The 24485-nt window shown below is 42.9% G+C and overlaps 2 protein-coding genes across 12 annotated transcripts in view; one reads left to right on the plus strand and one right to left on the minus strand.

The window, feature by feature from the left end:
• The window catches only part of ampd2a (adenosine monophosphate deaminase 2a), a 34724-nt gene extending 20224 nt beyond the window's left edge, over nt 1–14500 (plus strand). For all 9 annotated transcript variants that reach the window (XM_011474629.4, XM_011474630.4, XM_004068541.5 and 6 more), the window contains 14 exons: nt 3020–3128; nt 3216–3402; nt 5247–5388; nt 5817–5906; nt 6008–6137; nt 6733–6927; nt 7003–7134; nt 7211–7374; nt 8531–8657; nt 8727–8890; nt 9294–9414; nt 11427–11600; nt 11688–11798; nt 11994–14500. In XM_011474629.4, coding sequence (XP_011472931.1) covers nt 3020–3128; nt 3216–3402; nt 5247–5388; nt 5817–5906; nt 6008–6137; nt 6733–6927; nt 7003–7134; nt 7211–7374; nt 8531–8657; nt 8727–8890; nt 9294–9414; nt 11427–11600; nt 11688–11798; nt 11994–12206 — 2059 coding nt within the window. In that variant the 3' untranslated portion in view covers nt 12207–14500. The remainder of the gene's footprint in view (nt 1–3019; nt 3129–3215; nt 3403–5246; nt 5389–5816; nt 5907–6007; nt 6138–6732; nt 6928–7002; nt 7135–7210; nt 7375–8530; nt 8658–8726; nt 8891–9293; nt 9415–11426; nt 11601–11687; nt 11799–11993) is intronic.
• Nucleotides 14501–14502: 2 nt separating this feature from the next.
• eps8l3a (EPS8 signaling adaptor L3a) lies at nt 14503–23423 on the minus strand. 3 transcript variants are annotated; one of them, XM_011474634.4, is made up of 20 exons: nt 23263–23423; nt 22653–22744; nt 22488–22561; nt 22343–22407; nt 22100–22258; nt 20825–20971; nt 20670–20734; nt 20559–20584; nt 19133–19263; nt 18864–18963; nt 18712–18785; nt 18559–18633; nt 17466–17611; nt 17217–17388; nt 17014–17141; nt 16843–16939; nt 16643–16747; nt 16481–16566; nt 14846–14978; nt 14503–14770 (listed from the first exon to the last, which is right to left on the minus strand). In XM_011474634.4, the coding sequence occupies exons 2-20, from the start codon at nt 22715–22717 to the stop codon at nt 14759–14761; spliced, it is 1860 nt and encodes a 619-aa protein (XP_011472936.1). In that variant the 5' UTR covers nt 22718–22744; nt 23263–23423; the 3' UTR covers nt 14503–14758. The 3 variants fall into 3 exon arrangements, with proteins under 3 accessions (XP_011472936.1, XP_011472935.1, XP_078802982.1); XM_011474633.3 differs by having other exon boundaries at nt 20559–20587; XM_078946856.1 differs by having other exon boundaries at nt 22653–22853; nt 23263–23395.
• Between the last annotated feature and the right edge of the window lie 1062 nt (nt 23424–24485).

Here is a 24485-nt window from a genome sequence, read left to right on the forward strand (position 1 = left end):
CTGCTCTTTGCTTCTGTTGGTTCTACTGCGATCTACTCTGTTTTGCTTGCTTGTACCCTGAAAAGTAGATGTGCATGATCTGGAACTTGCATACTTATTTGACTAACCTACAATACAAATGTCTACTTTGTGTCACTGCTTTTGTCATGTGGGTATGCACACTTTACAGTAGAGGAAATATTTGATTACTTGCTGATTTGGTAGGTTTGCCCACTTAAAATGTACCGGTAATTGATAGTCTGCCATCCTATTGGTGGGTTCATTTGAACAGTGAGAGATAGAGAAATCCAGAAATCAGCTTTATATAATTTATATAAATGAATTTGCATTTCATTGAAGGAAATAAGTGTTTGATCTTCTAGTAACCATTAAGAGTTCTGGCTCACACAGAGCAGTTAGTGCAGGGGTCGGGAACCCATGGCTCACGAGCCATATCTGGCTCTTTTGATGGCCAAAGTTTTGATGAAAAAAAAGTTTCAATGGACCAGTCCTATTTTGGCGCGATGCGGTGCAGGCGCAGTAGTAGTGATGCTTGGAGAAAAAAATCTGTGCCACTATCAGTTTATTATTATCTGTTATATCACAGAGTTTGAACCAGCCTGAAACCTGAGAATTGCCGTCCCTCCTGCAGATGCGCTCCCGTCTTTGAGAAGGAAGAGGGGAGGGGTAGTGGGCGCAGGCAGCGAGGTGAAAACGGCGCACTGATTGTCAAAACTTAGAACACGCTGCCCGTCAAATATCCCACACTGCAGCGTGTGAGTATTGCTGTACTGACAATGTTTGGCTCCACGTCTGCATGTGAGCAGTCTTTCTCACATCTAAAGAACATTAAGACGATCACGTTTAACAAAAGTCTCAACGCCTGCATGAAACTTAAACTCACCACGGATCCACTAGACAAGACCATCAACAAAACCACCATGCAGCACCAGAAGTCACATTAATGCTAAGAAATACTCATCATTTATTAGCGACAGCATAATGTAGTGTCCCTTCCCCACACTGAGGCACAGAGTCTTAACCTCTTTTAGGGTTCTTTATTCTGGTTACTGCAAGCCGTAACCAACTCTGTACAACTTGTTCAGCAACTCCTGAGTCTCTCCCGCCTAGAGCGCCCCCCCCAAGTTTTTCTTCCCCCGCTCCCGCACCAGCCCTCCTATTTCCCTTATTCGCCCCATAGCTGAACCCCATTGGTCCAAACTCCCCAACGACAGGCTGAGCGACAGAACTGAGGGCCAACCAGCATCTCTGCTTGATGCGTTTAATGAATTCCGGAACTTAGAACGCGACCCAACAGCCACCCAGTCCAACTCCGTCTGCTACAATAACAAAGTTATTAAAATGAATCCACAGACTTATTGTACTTTAAAAGTGTTGAAATTACATAAAATGCACACATTTACTTGTGTCTTTAGTTTTAAATACATTGTATGGCTCTCACAAAATTGTATTTTGGCTTATTATGGCTCTCTCTGCCAGATCGTGGTCATGGAGCGGTCCAGCCAGTCTCTGGACCTCAGTCCTGTAGAAAACCTGTGGAGAGAACTGAAGCTCAGCTTTGCCAAGCAACAGCCACCAAATCGGAATGATTTAGAAAACATTTTCATAGTAGAGTGGACCAAAATTCCTCCTAATGTGTTTTCATCAGCTTCAAGGACCCTCTGGCTTCTGTGCTGCTAATGAGGGTTTTGACACAAAGTACAAAGTCTTTCTGACAAAGGGTTCAAAAATTTATGTCCCTCAATTAAATAAAAGTACCGGTTTATACATTCCTCAAAGTTGTTTCTTGATGGTTTTTTCTCTTGCTCTTGATTTTACAAATTAGGTACAAATTAACCTACCATTAGCATGGCAGACTATTTCTTTTTAAGTGGGCAAACATACAAAATCAGTAAGAGATCCTCCACTGTATATTATTGACGTGTAAATAATAGTTAACAGAAGCACTGGAAGACTTTTTTTTAACATAAATCTCCCTGCAATTGAGTCAAAATATAATTGTAGTGTTAAAGCGCTCACAGACTTTATTCAGAAGGATTGAAGAGGTGTTTGTGATGCATCCGCACTGTTTCAATTATTTATACATTTGATATTTCACTGCAAATGCATCAACAAAATTAACCAATCAGGCTTGTTTAAGCGCATGGAGTTGCTGTTTTGTTGTCAAAAGCCAAGCATTTACAGCACAAGCTCCATAACTGTCACATCCACTGTTTGATTTCAATTACTATTTATATTTTTTACATGATAGGATGTCTATAGGAAATTCTAAGTTACTCATAAGAAGAACGAGCTCATCATAATGCAGAGATTTAGCAGAAGCCAACGTAGGCGACGGCAGGTTGAGAAAAGGTTTTCAGAACAGCTTCTGTCGGACAGATGCAGGTACTGGCAACATGTGAAGGTGTCTGCTCTGGTCAAACTCCTGTGCTGCATGCTGGGAAATGCAGTAACCTTTATCAGTGCACAAAGGTGACTTTTCTCATGAACCCACGAGGGATGCACTCTGCAATGTCAGAGAGCGGTTCTTGTATCAACAGAAGTCACTTCAGATTCACCTATGCATTCATGTTTTGTTGACTTTTGAAAATAAACGTCCAGCCTCATAATTTGAGTTAAAGAATCAGATTTATGATGTCCATGTTGAAGACATTAGCTAAACTCAGTATTTCACACTCTTGAGGTTACATTTGTACATTTGCTCCTTACTAAACATGTGAAACAGCTGCTCCAGTGTGTTTGATTTCTGTAAATTAACGTCTGCATGGAAGTTCTTGACAATGTTTGTGACGGTGTTCAATTCATTGCATGTAATTACCCCAAGTCTGAATTACTCCTGCATTTGGAGAATAGTTTCCAGAAACCTTCCTCAAAACAATCATTTCCCATAACAGCTGACATCATCGGACTTTCAGACTAAGAGCTTTGCTTACCCTTCTACCAAATGTCCAGCTGAGTTTTAGAGGCTCCTGTTCGTCTCTTTGTTTGAACTGCTTTAACCGTGTCTGTATCCCAAAAGACTGAAGGACAAGAGTGTGGACACTGAATATATGGGCTTTCGGGAGAGACAGATGCCACTGGAAAGGGAGTACCTGCGAGTCTCGATATCTGGAGACGAAAAGTGCGGGGTAGGACTCTCTGACCCGTCCATCCTGGAAAGAGTGACTGGGGTGAAGCGAGTCTGGCACGTGTTCATTGTCACTGTGATTTCTCAGGTGCCCTTCACTGACCTTGTAGATGCTGCGAAATGTGTGGTGAAGGCGTTATTCATCAGGGAGAAGTACATAAACCGTTCCTTACAGAACTTCTGTAAGACCACAGCTCACGCGCTGCACGACCTCGGGACCAAGACTCTGGATATGGGATTCTATGATGACGTTTCAGAGACTCCTGTGGATGCTGGTATGGTTCTCACACATCCAGTTTGGAACATGCTCATGTGGACACTTGTGTAGTCTTTGGTTTTGGTCCACTTGTTTGTTGTCTTATCTCCTCAGCAAGAAGTGTTGAGTTCTAACTTCTAAATATCTCTTTTTGCTCTTGCATAAATACTTTTCAACCATTTGAAATGTGAGATATATTAAGATACCATCACATTTGAATATTGAACACTTTATTACCCTTTAAAACAGTCACAAGATTGGGATAACCGTTGACTCAAAAGTCACACATGTCCTGAGTAAAGGTAGGTAAATATTTAAACAGATCAAAGACATCGATGTTATCATTTAACACCTGAATTCATTTTAATCTCATTTTAATTCTTTTATTGACTTCCTTTGGGATGATTGGTATTCAGGAAACTAAAAGATCCAAACCATAACCTAGATTTACCTGCAATACCCAGATCAGCCACACAGTCGACGGCAAACTCGAGTGAATCTACCTAATGTGACATATTTTATGACGCATAAAACATCCGTCTTCCTGACTGCTCTTTAGAATTTCATTAATTATTTCATGAGAAGACTGGCCATGTTTTTCCCTGTTTCAAATCCTTGTACAGCTCAGATTACACCCACTGTTGGAGGTTTTCTACCAATAAGCTGACCTAAATGCTTTTAATTGTTGTAAAATGAACAAAACTACACTTCACACGGTATACTTTACTTTACAACAAGCATACTGGCCGGACTTGTACTTCCAGACTGTCACTAATGGTATATCTGAACTATTTTTTTTTTTATTTATTAGAACTTTTTGCATTTTATTTCTTAGTCACAACTTCCATTATGGGTGGATTATGGCTGTTTGCAGGGGAAAAATGGGGAAAATGTGCAGAGGGCATGCAGGTGGCCAAAACGAAATATCAAGGTCGTAGACCACTCTGTAAACTTAAAGAGCATAAATAGTCATGCTTTTTTTTTTTTACGGGCATGTTGCAGGTGACTGGTAGTAGCGAACACTTAAACAACACGTAAAGGTGAAATAGGTGAAATGCAGGCTTGTTGTATGGATTTTTCAGTTTTTCTAACCTGGCTCAAACCCTGTGCACTGTGCAGGGAGCTCCTGATTAGGGCTGCTCAGGTCATAAATGTGCTCTTGCACATCTGTTGCACTCTCTGTTCGTGCACAAATTTGACAATCAGTGCAGTGTGTGGGAATCCTACGGGTACTTGCGTATCGCACGCACATCTGTGCATGCAGAATTTGCACATGGTCAGTAAGAACCTTTTCAATTCCTTTTGAAGCAATAATTCAAGCTCTACTTGATTTTAGTTAATGATCACTGTATCAATTAAGCAAAATGTCATTTAAGTGACTTTTTTTGTTTTGTTTTGTTTTCTGTCTTTTTAAACTTTGCATTTCAACATTTCTGTAATGAGTTTGATAAATATGTGTAAATTCTTTATTGCTTTTGACTACAATGCTTGAAATCAATCAATAAATCAAATCAAAAAGACAATGCGTACACCTTACAAATAACGGAGGTGCGGTTTAAGGTCGCCACCTGTACGTCATAGTCCATGTAACTTGTGTTATCCTCACAAATACTTCACAATACACCAACCCCACACATGACTATAGGTGGGCATCATGGGAACTTCGAGACACACCTGCACTCCTTTTTCAGATACGGCCTCACTCATCTACGATCCTCCACAGGCTCAAAAACATCCAAAAACCTGGCGCACCCGTTCGGGTCATGTGACTAAGACACTAAACTGCTTTGACTGAAGTTGTACTGCAGTAAAAATCGTTCCTTTGCTGTGGTTTTCTTTCTCATACTGGTCTTTTTCTCCCAGACGCTCCTGTCCATCCTCCTGTTTCAGAGACGCACCCTTACGACAACATGGACTCCATGATTCTGCCGCCGGACGCTGGTTATGGATGCAAGATGGTCGATGGTGTGGTCCATGTTTTCACCAAGAGCTACAACATGGACAAGTACCACGAGTTTATGAACTTTTGATCACTTTTGATAAAATGAATTGGAAGCAGGTGTGGGAGGGGAAACCCTGCAGGTGGCAGCTGTGTTCAACATATTTGTAATGATGTTTTTGGAAAAAAACCACTGAGATCAGTGTTGGGGAATGAAGCCGAGTTGACATGTCAACCTCACTTTACTCATTTATAAAACCAAATCTCCAAAATATCTGGTTTGTTTCTATTGATCATTTAATAAGAACTATTAGAAAGGGTCAAACGTATATTTGTTTTTATAGAAGACTGCTTTTAAGCTTTATAAAAGTAAAAAAACAATGTATTTTTTAATAGTTTAAGATGCACAGAACCGTATTTGCATGTATTATGAAATATTCACATAAAGCAGCAGAATATTTTCACAGCATGCTAATGACTTCATTCATTTTTAGGAGCACAGAACTTGAGCTGCTGTATCCAGATTTAAAAGAGTACATCGCAGACATGAACGTCATGATGTCCCTCATTATCAACGGGCCAGTGTAAGTTCAATCAGGTCATATTTCGTGTAACGGCTGTAGCTTGGTTTAATATTAATCGCGCCTGTTTATTTTTTTCTTCTTCTTTTTGGGACGGCCTTCAGGAAGTCTTTCTGCTATCGCCGCCTGCAGTACCTGAGCTCCAAATTTCAAATGCACATCCTCCTGAATGAGATGAAAGAGCTTGCTGCTCAGAAGAGGGTTCCTCACCGCGACTTCTACAACATAAGAAAGGCAAGAACTGAGGACGTTTCACCTGCTGATAAACTTAAAACTGTGGGGGTGTTACCATTTTTCCAATGGTACAATCCAACCAGATCAGTCTGTCTGAGGCAAGTTGTTAATAGGATCAGTCCATCATTCCAGTCCAATGTGTGGAAACACTTTGAATTTAGCAAAGTCATGTGACCATCCAGTGTCTAGAATGTTCTAAGAATGTTCCCTTTGGATTGGAAAAACAACAGTGGTGAACTTTAGGAAACTCAATTGTGAATGGATTTGACATTCATTCTAGTTTACTTGTTTGTTTGGACACAGATTTCATTTAAACTTGAAATCTAAGGAATCTGGAAAACTTCCCTGTTCAGTTCCAGGTGTTTCTCTCTGAGTCACAGCGGTTGAAGTTTTGGATCCATTTTAGGTCAGAGAATCGGATCAAATCGGATCGTTTAAAAGGAACCGACATTGACTATGAATGGGATCATCAACCACAAATTACGATATGAATCAAATTGTTTAAATGAATTGTTGCACCCCCAAACGGAAACGATGAAACCTCTTTGACAAAGGTGGGTTAAGTTTACTGCGTATCTGTTCCGCTGTGCTGCAGGTGGACACACACATTCACGCGTCATCCTGCATGAACCAGAAGCATCTGCTGCGCTTCATCAAGAGGGCCATGAAGAAATACCAAGGAGAGATCGTTCATGTGGAGTGCGGCCGTGAGCAGACCCTCAAGGATGTTTTTGAGAGCATGAACCTGACGGCCTACGACCTGAGCGTGGACACACTCGACATGCATGCGGTGAGTGCTGATGTCTTTTAGAGAGAACATGAGTAACTGGTAGAGATCTTAAAAATAACCCCGGCCTTTCTTTAGGACCGAAACACATTTCATCGATTTGATAAGTTCAATTCCAAGTACAACCCTATCGGAGAATCCATCCTCAGAGAGATCTTCATTAAGACGGACAACTACATTGAAGGAAAATACTTTGCACACATAGTAAAGGTATGCATAATAGACTCTATAAACTCTGACGCTCATCAACATGATTCTTTTACACTGAGCTGAATGTTTTTTCCAGGAGGTCATGTCTGACCTGGAGGAGAGCAAATACCAAAACTCTGAGCTGCGTCTGTCCATCTACGGCCGCTCCCGTGACGAGTGGGACCGGCTGGCTCAGTGGGCGGTCACTCACAGGGTGTACTCTGATAATGTGCGCTGGCTCATCCAGGTGCCTCGTCTCTTGTGAGTGCCCTATATTTTTGTTTCAGGTGCTTTTGAGAAGAGAAAACGCTCTGGTTTTTTATGTAAACTCGGTGGCGGTACCGGCCGACGTTTGCATAATTTTAGTTTTTCGGTCTGATATTATAAAATCAACCAATATTGTTCTGACTGTTTTCAGATGCACTTTATTTTTTAATGTATATTTGTTTCTAATAGAACCACTGGGTGCACTGAGAAGCTTATGTTTTCAGTCATAGTCAGTATTCAACTGTTTTCAGGTATATTTGGCAGCAGTTAAACAGGGGGATGAGCAGGTCGTCCAATGACCAAGGGTCGGTTCCCCACTCCCCCCAGTCAACTGTTGTTGTGTCCATTGGCAAGACGCTTCACCCTCCCTGCCTCCAGTGCCGCTCCACTGGTGTGTGAATGTGTATGAATGTCCCGGTGATGGTCAGAGGGGCCGTAGGCGTGAACTGGCAGTCTGTCAGTCTGCCCCAGGACAGCTGAGGCTACATTAGTAGCTACCATCATCAAGAATGAATGAGGAGTGAATGAATAATGGACACAATGTTAGAACTTTGAACAATAAGAAAAAGAACAGATAAATGTAATCCATTATCATTATTGTTTTTATTACATTTTTTTCCTAATAGAAAACCATAGGAAGCTTATGGTTTACAGTTATGTCCAATAGTCAATAAATGGTCTAAATGGTTTCAGATATATTTTCAAAGCTTTAAAGTGATACTTACTTTCTGTATGTTCAAAAAGTCAAGTACAATCTGATGGAATAGCAAAAGAAAAGTTGTGCATTTCTAATAAAAAAAACCAAAGGAAATGTAAACGTTGTGTTATTCCAGACACTTAGGCATCGGCAAATATCAGACATCGGCCACAGTTGCAGGGGAAATACCAGTTATCGTATCCACCGGAAAAAAATATCGGCCCATCTCTAGTTCAAAAGTGTTTTGTTTAAGTATTTATATAAGCTGAGCTTATTTTAGCCAAGCATAGATGGGTTTTCTTTGACGATAAAGGAAGGAGGCAATAAAGTCACATTACACTGTAGTTGGAGTTTTCCGGCGCTCAAATCAAAGTGTTTCTATGTAAAAATCATTAAAAACATGAGATAAATACATCTGTGACCACAGCTCCTGTTCTCTGACCCTCTCGCTAGTGATGTGTATCAGACAAAGAAGCAGCTGGCTAATTTCCAGGAGATGCTGGAGAACATTTTCATGCCTCTCTTTGAAGCCACCATCAATCCCTGCAGTCATCCTGAGCTGCACCTCTTCCTGGAACACGTGAGTGTGACTTCCCAAAACCCAGGTTATCCCCATCGGCCTGCCGTCAGGGTGTCACTCTGTCTGTAGGTGGTGGGCTTCGACAGCGTCGACGATGAGTCCAAACCCGAGCATCACATTTTCAACCTCGACAGTCCCTTGCCTGCTGACTGGACTACAGAGGACAATCCGCCGTACTCCTACTACCTGTACTACACCTACGCCAACATGACTGTTCTGAACCAGCTCAGAAGGTACAGACATTTATCATCTTAACACTCACATTCCATGGTTTTTGTACTGTACAATGTAAAACATAAAAGTAAGACAGCCTATGCTTTAGTCACGACTGTCCTTACAGGTCCTTACATGGGCTGTCTGTGTGTGTGTGTGGGGGGGGGGGGCACAAAGGAAACATCCAAGTTGTAGAGTTGTAGACCACTAAAATAGTGGTAGACTATTTTAGGTGCATTTTCTACACTAAAATAGTGTGGACCACCACTAAAATGGTGGTCCACACTATTTTAGCTGTAGACCACCTAAAATAAGGGTCTACAACTTAGATATTTCCTGGGTGAATGAACGTTTTGACGGGCTGCAGATATTTAGATGACACAAACCTGAGCGTGACATTCACGGGTTTCTCGTCTGATGCAGGCAGCGAGGCCTCCACACGTTTGTGCTGCGACCTCACTGTGGAGAAGCGGGCCCCATCCACCACCTGGTGTCAGGTTTCATGTTATCGGAGAACATCTCCCACGGACTGCTGCTCCGAAAGGTCAGAACACGACACGTTCTCCTCCATTATGCTGGAGTCCTGTAGAGACTGTAGAGAGGTTTGGATCTGCTCCTGAGATGAAAGATGCGTTTGGTTATTATGTTGTTGGATTTGTTTTTAGAGATGAATCTCTTACCCCGCTAACTGATGACATCCCATACATGTCAAATATTTCCACGAAATAAAGAAGACTAGATAAAAAAACTGTAGACAAGATGTAACATTGTTTCTCAATTTAGATTTAAACCTCCATTTTCTTAGATTTCTCTCTGTATTGATGATGATAAATGCTGATAGAGTCTAAGAAAGTCTGCGTTGTTGTTGCTAAGATTCAGTACAGGAGGGCTGTAGATCCTTAAAAGGTCTTCAATTCAATTTTACTCAAATAAAGACGTATAAAGCATTTAAGTGTCTTAAATTCAGGTGAATAGGCCTTGTCAATGCGATGGGACTTCCTGTCACAGATGAAACATTTTTTCCCAGGATTCTCTGTGGTCGTAAATCGTTTAACCTCTGTTAGCTATTTAGCTAAAGCTCATTGGTGCAGGAAAGTGCAGATTCATGGAGAAATGGGTTGAAAACAAGGAGGACTTCAAAGCAGTTAGTGGGAATCCCTTTGAAACAAACTGCACGCTTTACTGAAAGACATCTAAACTTGGAGATCAAGCCGGTTGAATCGCATCAGTAGAGCAAGCAGCGGCAGACTCTGCCTGTTTGTTTCATTTTCTTTGACTTGGTCTTTAAATCCTTAAATTGAACTTGTGTAAATCATAATAGGGACCCTGTAATAGATTACTGCCTTTCCATTAGTATTCTTCTGGTCTTCATTTAGAACAATTTATTCTACCATAAATAAAACAATAGTTCATCCTGCTGCTAAACGTTTTACACATCCATTGTAAAAGTATTGAAAGTTATAAATGTTAAAACTTATTTATGTTTAACTAATTAAATCCATTTTCGCAGAGTTGTATTCAGTTATTTTTGGTACTTTCAAGGAATGAGATAAATGTATAAAACGGATTCAAGAAAAAAGGTTTGTTTCATTTTCTTAAAATAAAATAAAAAGCAGATTCAATGATTTGGTCCAAGTCATCTTTATAACAGAAACAGCAGCTTTCTAACAATGTCTGGATTAAAGGACAAATTCTGTTTCAGACTTGACTTTCACTTTTGAAAAACTTAAAGTTAATTTTAAATATAAGTATAATAAGAAAATCAAAGAAGCAGCATTGAGGTGAAGTCTCCAACAGACACATTCAACTAAAATGAAATAACTGAATCGCCCAAAAAGAAATCAAACCTTTTGGTTTTGTTACGTTTTTTATTTAACCGAAAGAAAATCTAATAAATGTTCAGCATGTTCATGTTTTGTGTTGTTACAATTAAACATGAATATAATGTTGTTCTTTTTGTCGCACGCTGTGATTATAGATTTGTTTTAAAATTACAGCTGCTTTTGTACAAACATAAAAAAAATGTGAAAATAAAAGACTATTTAGAAAGGACACAATTTTATTTGGCTTTTGTGAGGTTTACATGAAATTGAATTTGAATAAACTGGAGGGAAAAACAACAAAGTGGGCAAATTTTCAACAAATTAAGTCATTTTTCATGGAAACCATTACAACCTTTAGAAAAAACAGCTGCAACTTTGAATTTTTTCTTCTTCGATTATTATAAAAATGCATTTTAAAGCAGCTGCAGATATTTTACAGAGGAGAAGATAGACTTTACCCTCAAAGTTTAAGAGAAACTGGTAGCTAAAAAAAAAGAAATTAAACATTAAACTGACCCTCAGCCTGAAAAAGGTTGGAGACCATTAACATGTTTGCAGGATACAGAAAACTTCTTAGTGTTATGTCAGGATTGACTCTCAGTACACGCTGGCAGGTAGCTGATAAAACATGGGATTACATCAATGTAAAGCCTATCAGAGCTGACAGTAACCCATTCAAAGCTGCTGTTATCAGCTGTGGCCGTGTGTTCTTTCTCCTTTGTGATGCATTCAGGCTCCGGTACTCCAGTATCTGTACTACTTGGCCCAGGTTGGCATCGCCATGTCGCCGCTGAGCAACAACAGTCTGTTCCTCAGCTACCACCGCAACCCACTGCCAGAGTATCTGTCCAGGGGCCTCATGATCTCCCTGTCCACCGACGACCCTCTCCAGTTCCACTTCACCAAAGTGGGTGCACTCGCAGATGAGCAGCAGAACCTCTGCTGTTGTTTCTGTGCACACAAGGTTCTCATTAGTGCCTTTGTTTCCACCCAGGAACCTCTGATGGAAGAATACAGCATCGCAGCTCAAGTGTGGAAACTGAGTTCATGTGATATGTGTGAGCTGGCAAGAAACAGCGTCCTCATGAGTGGATTCTCACACAGGGTAAGATGGTTCACAGCTTTTAGATCCTGTCGGCCTGACGAGAGCCTTCAAGGTGCTCCTGTAATTGAATCAAAACTAGATGGGAGCTATAGAATGTTCTATAGGACGCAGTAAGGAAGACGAATTGTGAAAACAATCTGGTCCTTGCAGTTCAGGGCGTGGAATGTGAAGCCAATGACCTTCTTCCAATTTCAGGCTAAGAGCTACTGGCTCGGCCCAAACTACTACAAGGAAGGTCCGTTGAGCAACGACATCCGCCGCACCAACGTTCCTGACATCCGCGTGGCGTATCGCAGCGAGACGCTGACGGAGGAGCTGCATCTCATCACTCAGGCCGTGCGCACAGAGCTGGACTCCAACGATGAGGACGACTCCTTGACCATGGGTCCCGTCTCCGGCCGGCGCTGACGCCCCATCACCCCACCATGAGGCCGAAAACAGCTTCCTGCTTGAGAAAGCCAAGGTTACGCTGCTGCCTCGTACTGAGGGGCGGCGTTCTTCAGAATTGTCAAAAAGACATCTTTTTTTTTTTTCTTCACCTTTTGATCTAACATGGTCTTAAGTTCCCTGTATGACATGTGGAATGAGAATCATCTAAATGAATTCCCTTTTCCTTTGATTTGATGTTTTCCTGCCGTCTCTGTGGGGCGCCAGGAGAGCCACTTAGATGTGGCCCCCTGTGAAAATGACTGATGAAGGTTTGCTGGGATCAACTTAATGTGGGGGTCATCAGGACGGACATTGCATGCGTTGGTCTGCTCCTGGATGATCCCCGTCGTGTTTGCTGTGACGCACGGATGCACCGGCATGCCTGACATCGTACCAGTTAGAGCTGAACTTCCACCGTGCGGTCGCATATATATTCACGCTTGCTGCATTTGCACAACATATAGCCGACTGCCTTGGACACACAGAAACTGCAACAGCACGCTGGGGGTGGCGGCCGGACCTCGGCCGCACTCGCACAACAATCACGCCACTCGTGGGTTTGACCCGTCCGAATGCTGCAGCGCTAAATCGTAGCCCGACACAGAGCCTGAGTGTTCGCTCTCTTTCACGCGCCGAGCCGCACACCTTTATGATTCTACTTTAAGCCTTCTAAAGACCGTAGATCATCAAGTAGCATGAGGAACCCAACGGCCTTGAAGAAAGGAGGAAATGTCAAGTGTCTGCCTGCAATCATTCCTTCTGCGCACAGAACGTATCCAGAAACTCATGCAGATGTGGTGATATGTTGTAGTGGCTATGTGTGTGTGTGTGTGTGTGTGTGTGTGTGTGTGTGTATTTAGAGCACAAATGAGTGTTGGTGGAGCTGGCGGCGAAGCACCTTCTGATTCCAGCCTCTTTTGCATGCAGCACCAAGACTTCCCAGTGCCTTTTTCAGTTTCAGCTCTTCAGCCACGCATGCCCCCCCCCCCCCCCCCCCCCTCCTGCACAGAAGCAGACGGACTTGCTACCAGCCGGCCATTGGCGTGACGCCGCGTAATCGTTCGGAGCGCTTTCAACTGGCCACAAAATTCTGCTGTCCAGTTCTGTTGATGCATTCTCTACCCAAACAGTGTTGCGTCACACACTCCCCCACACCCGCCGCTGGACGCCGTCCGGCCTCCCATCAACCGTTGACCTCCAGATTCTCTAAAGAGAGCGACATCAGTAGCAAGACTTGACCACTATGGATGTAGGCCGTGTTTGTGTGCGTGGCTGGTGCAGAGCCGCTAGGATGTGTCGATCGTTTGTTTCTCTGCAGCCTGAGCGGCAGTGGTTTACGGAATTTGAATGAGCTCTGTGCGAAAGATGCCGTTGATGGTGAAATTAGACACTTTATAAGAAATGAATCCTGTAGTTAGAACCAACAGTAGGTGTCAAGTCTGTTGTTGTTGTTTTAAGCACAGTCTGGATGTTGCTGTCGTAGCTGTTCCTGAAATGAAATGTTAGAGAAAAGCCATGATGGATGAGGCAAAGTCGCTGCTTAGCAACCGGCAAACGTAAACAAAGATTCTCATTTTCCAGCTTTGCTGTGTTCACTTGTATTCTTTTGAAACTTTTCAGCTTTATTTTCTAATCTGTGATTTATTGTCTCGCTTTGTTTGTAGATTTTACAGATTCAATTCCTCCCTGAAGTTTTACATTCACCTGCTGAACAGTTTGTTGAAATCTTTGCTGCAGTCGTTTGATCGGTGTGATCAGAAGTGTTGATTCTGTGAACCCGTCCAGCTGGTTTCTGCTTTTTCTTCTCGTCTGCCACACGATTCGTCCTTCCTCACAAATGTTCCGACTTTCCTTTGACCCTGGTTCAGAGTTGCACTTGCATCTCGTTGGACGTTTTATTTCTGTAAATCTGGACTCTCAAGTTTGAACCGTTTGGTCATTTGAGATCAAAGTCAGCCATTTTTATTCCCACAAACAAAACAGCAGCTTTGTTCACTGTTCTGGTAGCAGACAGGAGTGCGTTCTGAACAGAGAGATTCCAACATTCTGCATTAAGTGACTTTTACTGAAGCACCGTAGAACCAATGAGGCAAAACACAAAATCACTGAGCTCCATTTCAGACACTTTTAGATCATTTTATGCACAAATGTCCTTTTTATTGCCACACAACCTTCCTCTCTCTGTTTCCTGAAGACTCTTTGTTTTCTCCAAACTGTTGGTACTTTTTCACCAGGAGGGTTTTCTTTGAAATAAAGCATGAGAATTAACTAAACGTGTGTCAGAAGGTTTTTATTAACATGTTACACACAACAATCTGAATGTGTGTTGCAGAAATGAGTTCAACTGCAATTTGAGGTATTTTGATGCTCTGATTTATGTACACTGACGAGACAGGAAACATTTTTTAAAGATCCAACCAACTACTTAGATGTATTTGGTGACATTTTTAGTTTAGAAAATATAAATATGTTTTTCTTGAAGTGCCGTGCCAATCCCACTTTCACATCTCCTGCAGCCTCCATCCGTCCGTCTAAATGTTATTCTAAAAAACAAAGATAAATCAGGATGAAATCATTTCATCTCCAGATGAAACAGAAGTAAGCGGTGTGTCACTCACAGCCAAAGCTGAGCGCACTGCTTGCAGCTGGAAGAAGACCCGTCCTCCCTCCTCCTGACAAACCGTCTTCAGCTCCTCCCGACTCATCCCCAGCAGCATGGAGCCGCTGAGCACGCCCAGACAGCGCACGGTGCTGCAGGGAGCGCCGCTGTTACTTCATGGGAAACTTTGCTTTTCAAAGGAAACTTTCTAAATCAGCCTTCGGAGACTTCGGACCAGAATTTGTTTTCTGTTTGCCCGACAGATGACATCACACCTCTTCAACAACACGGAAGTATCTGGCTGTTTGAGTCACCTCAGGGATACATTTGTATTTCATTCAGCACTTTTTAGCCTTCCTGTCAAGGGGAAGGACGCACAACCGATGCCTTCAAAGAAAACCGCATCACCTCTGGGGTCATGCATCGAATCAAACGGGTGGAAATGACATTTTTTAGAAGTGCTCAACAAATACTCAAGGCTGGAAACAAACTTGTATGGAGTGATATTTATGCCACAACATTGCACTCAAAACTTTATACATTGCAAATGAAAATATGACATCTATGTGACAAATGTTTTTCTATGCATTGTGTCTCATCTCGCTTTTTTCCCTATCTTTGATTTTGCTCACATAAGTTTCAGTTTACCGTGACAAAGCTGCCATCAGACGCAAAATTGAAGAAATTGAAAAAAAGAAAAAATTGGGGGGGAAAAGTTTTTGGAAGCAAAAAAAGAAATTTGAAAGCAAATATTTAATATTTTCATTTGCAGCTTAGAAAGTTTTGTTTGCAACGTGGTGGCATGAATGTTGCTCCATAAACATAAAGGACTCGAGCTGTGCTCCTCCTCATTTCCATCCACAAAAACCAAAGGATCAAACTAAAGGCAGGAGGTCTGAATGAAAAGCTGTCAGAGTGGCCGTCAGGATGCTCCATGTTCCCACAGTGAACACAGTGGTGAGGCAGCTGGGAGATGAAGGAACACAAAAACCAACTCAGCGGCCTTGTGGTAGAGTGTCCACCCTGAGACCGGAAGTGTGAGTTCAAATCCACAGGCGAGTCACAGCAAAGTGTCTAAAAATAGAACCCATTGCCTCCCTAATCAACATTTAGGACGGCAACTGTGGTGCAGAGGTAGTTTGGTTGGTGTCTGATTGGAAAATTCACAGGTTTGGATTTGAAGTGTCCTTGGGCACGGCACTGGGCCCCATGTTGCTCCTGGTGGTTTTGGGTTGGCGGCAGTGTTCGGCTGCAGAGCCGCCATCAGTGTGAATGGGACTGTGACTAAAGCGCTTTGGGCGTCTTAAGAAGGTACTAAAGTGCTAATACTGTATAAACCATTACCCCCTTTAAGGGGTCGGATTGGGGGGGTTAAAGCACCAAATGGTTCCCAAGCGCAGCGGCTGTGTCTGCAGCTCACCGCTCTCCCAGAGGATGGGTCAAATGCGAAGAACCAATGTCACACACCTAGGTATGAGACAACTACTCAGACTTTAGTGATCTTCAAGACTTTAAATATGTCTGGAAAACCCACACCAAAAAGGCAGGGATTGTGAAACCCGCTTACAGCGCACGCCTACTACAAATAAAGCTGTTGAAACGGACATTTTAGCGAGGCCTTGTTACATAGAAGTTCAAATCTCTGAGTACTCACATTGGGCTGAAGCCCTTGTCTTCGAGCCAGGCTTTTACCTCCGCTGGTTTGGACTTCTTTGTTAGCACAGGAGACACCAAAGCCTGCTGTAAAAGCGGGGCATCTTTTTACCTTTCATACTTCAGCATTCCTCATCCTCTCAGTCAGCTGGGCAGTGAATACCTCATAGGGTTGCTCATCTTCATCCTCCAGGACATTGTTGGGAACATAACCTTCCTCCCCTCTACTGTTCCTCACCTTCCACCACTGCTTTGACTTGTCCAGCAGCTGAAAACAAAGGAGATCAAGGAGTTGAGGTCTTCGTAATAGCCGAGCTGCTTTGGTTTCTTGTGACTCCAGAGCGGATAGAAACAGATATTTGCCTCAACCATTTCTCCTCTTCTGACAGTGAGCTCTCTGGAGTTTCTTGAAATGAAATCAACCTTGACACGCAGGTCACAAATCTTTGTCTGAACTGGACTGAAAAACACAAACGGTTTGGATTCAGGTATTTTTGGTTGTTCTTTTAGAGTGAAGTGTGTGTCTGAGCGCACCGAGGTCTTTGCGGAGGCGGCTGCGGCTGTGGCTGCTGCCGGGGCTGTTGCTGCGACTGTGGCCGTGGCTGCGACTGTGGCTGCGACTGCGACTGCGGCTGCGGCTGCTGCTTCTGGTCTCTGGGAATCTGCAAATGAAACAAAAGTCATCACGGTGGTTCTGTTTCCGAACAAGTAGCTGGAGCCCAAAGATGAAGGGCGACCTGCTCATTTTTGCTGCTTGTTTGATGTGAGGGTTTGAGACTCGGTGAAGGTTCTGGACTCTCCTGTCTGCTTTCAGGTTCTGATGCTGCCGTGACCTCAGGAGGCTGCCAGCCATCATAGAACTCCAGAGTGTATGTTGGAATGTCCTCATCATCTTCTGGCCACTGAGTGCTGGTGATTTGGTCAAAAACATTCCTGACTCGGTACGGAATTTCTCACAGCAGTGACAGAGTTTGGATTTTTTGCACCTTGGGATGTTCCAGGGGTCTCCCAGAGACTGCCACAGCTGGTCCTCCTCTGGTGTCGCTTCTTCACTCATGAAGCGGATACACTGAGGCGTGAAGAGAGGCGCGATGATGGTCTGAGGCAGATTTTCAGCACAGTGAGGTACCACCTAAGAGGAACAAGCAATTCTCACATCTGTCAAGTGGCTGGTTCTAGTCCAGGTCGAGCCTGAAGTCTCAGCAACTAGAACATCTCATGGACAGGAAAAGTTGCCAACCTTCACTCAAACGGAACAGGTTACTCTCTGCACTGATATTTTCTTTAAACAAATCAACTTCATTTCCACAAAATGATTTGCAAACAGCAACCAAGCTGTGGTTTGTGTGCAAACACTGGATTTTCCATTTATTGGCCTTAATGAACATTTTCCACAAGAATTAACCCTTGTGCTATCCTAGGCACTTTAACATTGGGAGTTGGGTCATCTAGACCCACTAGACAGTGCTCTGAACCTTTTTTCTTCAATGATTTGTGATCTTCACTGGTGTCCATGGATTACATGAAATCTTTCCACCTTTATCCACCTTTGTCATGGTAGGGAGAACACGTCAATGTAGGGGGGGGGGGGTCATAGGATAGCACAAGGGTTAGAAAAGCAGGGATTCACAGTTCGTCAGACTTAAACAACACAATGTCAAAGAGGGACACAGAGAAACATTCAGGAATGCAGTTTTGAGCTTTATATTCTTTAGAAATGTCCTCCATCATGAGAGAAATGCCACAAGAACATGTTAACCCTTGTTCTATCTTAGATAACCCCACCCCTACATTGACGTGTTCTCCCTACCATGACAAAGGTGGATAAAGGTGGAAAGATTTCATGTAATCCATGGACACCAGTGAAGATCACAAATCATTGAAGAAAAAAGGTTCAGAGCTCTGTCTAGTGGGTCTAGATGACCCAACTCCCAACGTTAAAGTGCCTAGGATAGCACAAGGGTTACATCCACCATTCTTCATTGAAGTGGGTCTTTAATCTAAATAACTCTGGGGTTTGAAACCATTCTTAAATAATACGAAATGACTCAAAAGGAAAATTGAATTAAGAAAACTCACAAATTTTAATGTAGAGAATAGGGAGTGCACAAAATCAGCAGCACTGGGATCTTTGATCAGCCCGTTGAGTTCCCCCTGTCAAAGACAACCCATCATTACTGCCTGAGAGGTTTGGTCTGATGGAGCCATGCAGGCGTGTGAGAAGACACAAACCAGGAGGTTAAAACCATATTTGATTTTCTGGAGACATGCTGCAAACTCCTCTGTAGACGGCATTCCTTTTACAGCTGGAACACACAACAGAAAACCTGCTCTTAACTGTTTCACATGGATGATGATGCAAATTATAGATGCAGATGAATTACCTTTTTTCTTTTTCTTATTTTTCTTTAGATTTTTGGCACCAGCAGCTGCTATTCGCCCGATGAAGACCTCTACATCATTTAATATATGATTTAAAATATCCTGCAGAGACACAGAACCAATCTGGTTTTCAAACAAGAATGTTCTTTCTTTCTCAAAATTCTGAAAATTATGAACATTTCAATCAACTCTGAATGTGATTATTCAGGTTTGCCGGCTCTGCAGACGGCTGGATGGATTATTTAGGTGTAAATACATGAAGGGAACGCACCACTTTCCTCTGGAGTTCTGTGTACGCTTTAGGAGGAGGCGGACTGCTGGGAGGCTTTCGAGGCGCAGGTTCTTTTTCCTCATAATCTTCAGGAGGTCCAGCCACTTTCGACTCATCAAGTTCGCCATTTTCTTGACACGGTGATAAAAAGGGGATGGTTTCATTTAACAATGTAACTTTTTATTTTTAGTTATTAGCTGAATGAAAATATTTCCAGACAGATCAGTTCCACAGAGCAGAAACCTTGCAGTTTTGCAGTTCTGTTCGTTCTGCCACCCACGTCTAAAATCAGATGCACACACACTGGCCACTTTTTTAGGCACACCTGTCCATCTGCTCGTTACATTTCTAATCAGCCGATCACATGGCAGCAGCTCGGTGCATTTAGGCATGTGGACATGGTCCAGACTGAAAGGGGAAGCAACAGAATGGAGAAGAAAGGTGATTTTTAGTGACTTTGAATGTGACGTGGTTGTTGGTGCTAGACATGCTGCTCTGAGGATTTCAGAAACTGCTGATCTACTTGGATTTTCACTCACAACCAACCAAAATTTCCAATGAGCAGCAGTTATGTGAGCAGAAATGCCTTCTTGATGCCAGAGGTCAGAGGAGAATGGCAAGACTGGTTCCAGCTGATAGAAAGACAACAGGAACTCAAAGAACCACTGGTTCCAACTGAGGTCTGCAGAAGAGCATCTCTGAGCGCACAACATGTCCAACCTGGAGGCAGATGGACTGCAGCAGCAGAACAACAGTTCAGGCTGGTGGTGGTGGTGTCATGGTGTGGGAATATTTTCTCGGTTCACTTTGGGCCCCTTTGTTCCAGCTGAGCATGGTTCCAACACCACAGCCTACCTGACTATTGTTGCTGACCATGTGCATCCCTTTCTGACCACAGTGTTCCATCTTCTGATGCTACTTCCAGTAGGATAAGGAACCATGTCATAAAGCTGGAATCATCTCAGACTGGTTTCTAGAACATGACTATGAGTTCTCTGGACTCAAATGGCCTCCACAGTCACCAGATCTCAACCCAATACAGAACCTTTGGAATGTGATGGAACGGGAGATCAGCATCATGGATGTGCAGCTGACAAATCTGCAGCAACTGTGTGATGCTGTCATGACATTATGGACCAAACTCTCTGAGGAATGTTTCCAGAACCTTGTTGAATCTACTCTACAAAGGATTAAAGCAGTTCTGAAGGTCAAAGGGGTCAAACCCAGAGCAAGAAAGGTGTACCTAATAAAGTGGGTGAGGAGTGCAGTTTTGTATGTTTGCAGCTTCTTTTTTCGGCGACCTTTGTTCCAAAGCTAAACATGTGATGCACCTACAGTAGTTTCTGTGAGAGCAAATCCTCTGTAACCCTTGTGCTATCCTAGGCACTTTAACGTTGGGTCATCTAGGAGATGAGGAGGTTCTTACCACGTTGTCTCTGCCCTCTTGCTTTGCTGCTTCCAAAAGAAAGAAAACAGAATGTTTAAAAATAAAAGGTTGGTGAGATTTAAACTTGGTTTAAAGTGTTTTTAATCGTACCTGAAGTCTGAGGCCTCAAACCTGTTTGCCAGAGCTCGTTTTAAATCCTTTTCAATGTAATCTGCCTGGAAACAGGAAACAGGTTCTCTGTTGAGTTGATGAAACCTCAGATTTCCAGCATCTGCAGAGAACATCTAACAGCTGCACAGCCTCACCCTGATCTCCTCACACTGGAACATGAAGATGGTGGTGGGTTTTCTGTGCAGCTGCACCGACATGATGAGGAGGGAGCTGAACCCTTCAATATTCAACACGGCATTCAGCTCCAGGATGTGGCTGAGAGAAATGGACTCCAGCTCCTCCTAAAACACACACATGTGTGCATGAACCTTTATTTCATGGAGACAAAGATGTGGATGAATCTGAAGATGCTTTGGAAAAGTTAGACTGAACGCCACAAGTATTGTTAGATGGGTTCATCCCAATATTTTATCTCTATTCCACTTGTAAGCTTCCAAAAAAACAAAAAAAAAAGTTATGATCATGATGCACAGAAAAAGGGGGAAGAGGTAGTGATAGGCAGTACAGTCAATTTTGGGGTGACTAGTGGAATCACAAAACAGACTAAAAAAAACACAAAAAAGTGGGGCAATGTCTGAATTAATTAGTATAAATGTTTGGGCTTTTCAGCAACAGAATATTAACAGAAATACAACCCCAAAACACAGCAACCACTCAAAAAGCAGTGAACAGCAGAGGATACCGGCCAAGAACTAAACCACAGAAGCAAATGTAAGAGGGGTTCAACAGCAGGGCTAGAAAGTCCACCAGAGAAAAGACAAAAACAGACTTCAACGAGCTTCTAGGCAGCAGGAGGAACAGATTCCACCCAGGACTTCAGCCGCCTATTCAACCTCTTTTCTTACTGGAGCCTTAAAGTCCCACTCCGATCATCTTTTGATTTTTTTAAAGGGTTTTCAATATGATTAAAATCTGTGTTGTTTTCCAGGACATAGTGTCTGCAGAGCGGCAGGAGTTCACCTCTGAGTTTCTTGGTGGGACTGTTGGCACGGTGACCCCCGCCCACTGCTCCGGATTCACAACAATTTCGATTAGAAAATAATCAGAAATGCCATTGTAAACTTAATTTTCTTCATTTGTGTCTTCTATCATCAGAAAAATGCCGGAAGAACATCTTAATAAACACCAAAAACACAGTTTTCATTGGAGCGGGTCTTTAAATCAGCTCTGCAGGGGGTGAAAGTTGGCAGCAAAGGTAAAGTAGGACTTCTGCAGGGGCTGAAACTCACCCATACACACAAAACAAAGAAACTCACAAAACCAGGAATCGTAACAAACGTCCATTCATAATTCTAGTTGATTTTTTGTTTCCTGTGTCATGTGAGGGACTCGTGCCTCTGCATCACTGATGCACACATGCTGATGCACACATGCTGATGCACACATGCTGATGCACACATGCTGTATACCTTTGTTTCAATGTCACTGAGCAGCAGGTTTGCCCCCTGCACCTCCAGCATCATGTTCTGACCCCACACTCGGCCCATCTGGTCCAGCAGCTTCAGGCGCTCCACACAGTCTCTGACGTTGCTCAGGTCCTTCCCATCCAGATCACAAGTGAACAGGTGCTGCAGTAAAGACCCACAAACACACGCTGAGGATCGGGTTCTGAGTCCGGGAGCACACATACTCGTGTTCAGGGGTTGCCGTACCTCCACCCTATACTGATTTTTTTCCATCATCTTGGTTACTGCAGCTGCGTAATGCCTTCTCTGCACTGTTAGGTCAAAAAGAGAGTTTTTTTTTTTTATTGATTAATAATTGGTGTAAGAGTTAATCAGTGCAGCAGTAACTCACAGTAAATGGACTTTGCACTAGGCCTGGACAGGTTTGAAATTTCCGATGACGTCTCATCCATCGTGGAATAACCGCTGAGGAGCAGCAGCACAGCAGAGTTCATGAAAGCGTATTGAGGTGAAGAGGCTCCATGAAAACATGCAGGAGAAACTCAAAAGGACCTACTTGGACCTCATGGATCCTGTGTGGCTGTTGGTGTCACAGCTGAAGGGGCTGTTGCTCCTGAACATCCTGTCCACGGCAGCCTGCAGGCTTTCCTACCACGTCAAACACACACGCCATAAATGTCACATGGGTGTTCTGACTCACCTGCCAGGCATCTGGAATTAGGCTGCTAATCATTCATCTAGGTGTGTGTTTTATCTCCTTGTTGAAGAAAAAGTCACCATAAGGAATAATGCAGTCGCTTTTAATCAGAATTTATCATTCAAAGAAATAAGTGTGTTCCTTTCTTTCATTTCATCAGGAAACAAAAGTTTATATTCTGATGTGCTGCAAAGTGCACTTTGTTTTCTAAAGACTACGATTTCAAATATTCTCACAGTACTGTAAATGATCTGCTTGGACAAGAGCTTCATAAATAAATGGAATGAACGGATAAAATAATCAATTAAACAGCACGAGCTTTGAAATTGTGAAAATTAGTCCACCTGCTTTCAGAATATTCGTACAGCATAGAGGAGCTACTGACAGTCTCAAACTGTTGACGCGTAACCACATATCATTTACAGAAAAGAAACAATCCAAAACATTGTGAAAACTCCAATTTATTTACCTTGCAAGGTGCAGCAGCTGACTGTTTCTTCCAAGTTTTCAATGTGCCTCAGAAGAAACACAGATCAGTTCATATTTCCCCCTGGCTCCTGGGCAGCTCGCGCCCAGACTTCCTCATGAAAGGAGAGAAGTGCAAAGTCCTGTGTCATTACGTGAAGTGATGGGGAGTATCAGGTCGTCTCGGCTCAGGGAGGGAGGAGGGAGCCCAGAAGAATTACATCCCAGCGAGGCAAAGATCAAGACGTTCAGGGAAATGCATCTGCCTTTAAAACCTGTAACCCTTGTGCTATCCTAGGCACTTTAACATTGGGAGTTGGGTCATCTAGACCCACTAGACAGTGCTCTGAACCTTTTTTCTTCAATGATTTGTGATCTTCACTGGTGTAAAACATTATAAATGAGTCTTTTCCAAGACAAAAACCTGAATGTCTCAGGTCTGGTTTGGCCTCATATTTGTCAGGGTTGTGTTGTTTCGTGGAAAGCCATGTTTGTAAAAGACTTTTGTTAAAATATATTTACCCCTTTTCTCTCCTAATTTATAACCAGTATTGAACAAAAATCTCTAATATTTTTGCTTCCAAAGTGGTTTGATGCACATCTGCAACAATAGGCATGAAGGGGTCAACACATTTTGTTGAATCAGTTTTTGATTGGCACAGGTGGTCTGCAGAGACTTTTCTGCCTGTGCCCCTCCTGACGTAAACCAGTATTGTATCCGGGCTGGGGACCGGCACAGGGAGACCCAGACCCGGACCCCTTTGCAGCTACATAGTTAGGCCGTGGCGTGAAGCGTCTTGACCCACACTGGATGAAGCTCACCACACCTCCTGGGAATCGAACCCTGGTTTCCCATGCGCCAACTGGGCCATCCAGCTGCTCGGGTTCATACATTTTGTTTTATCCCTAGTGCTATCTTAGATGACCCCCCCCTTCCATTGAGGTGTTCTCCCTACCATGACAAAGGTCGATAAAGGTGGAAAGATTTCATGTAATCCATGGACACCAGTGAAGATCACAAATCATTGAAGAAAAAAGGTTCAGAGCACTGTCTAGTGGGTCTAGATGACCCAACTCCCAATGGTAAAGTGGTTAAATATATTTCTGGTGTATCATAAGATTCATAACCCCTGTTGTAAAAGTAAAATATGTCCAACACAAAAGGCTTTCAGCTCTCATCTGTTTGTTTAGCTGTCGGACAGGACAAGTTAAAAAAATGCTAGATTT

This window comes from Oryzias latipes, chromosome 5, assembly GCF_053564925.1.
Source record: "Oryzias latipes strain Hd-rR chromosome 5, Olatipes_Hd-rR_3.1".
In the NCBI taxonomy this organism is placed as follows: domain Eukaryota; kingdom Metazoa; phylum Chordata; class Actinopteri; order Beloniformes; family Adrianichthyidae; genus Oryzias; species Oryzias latipes.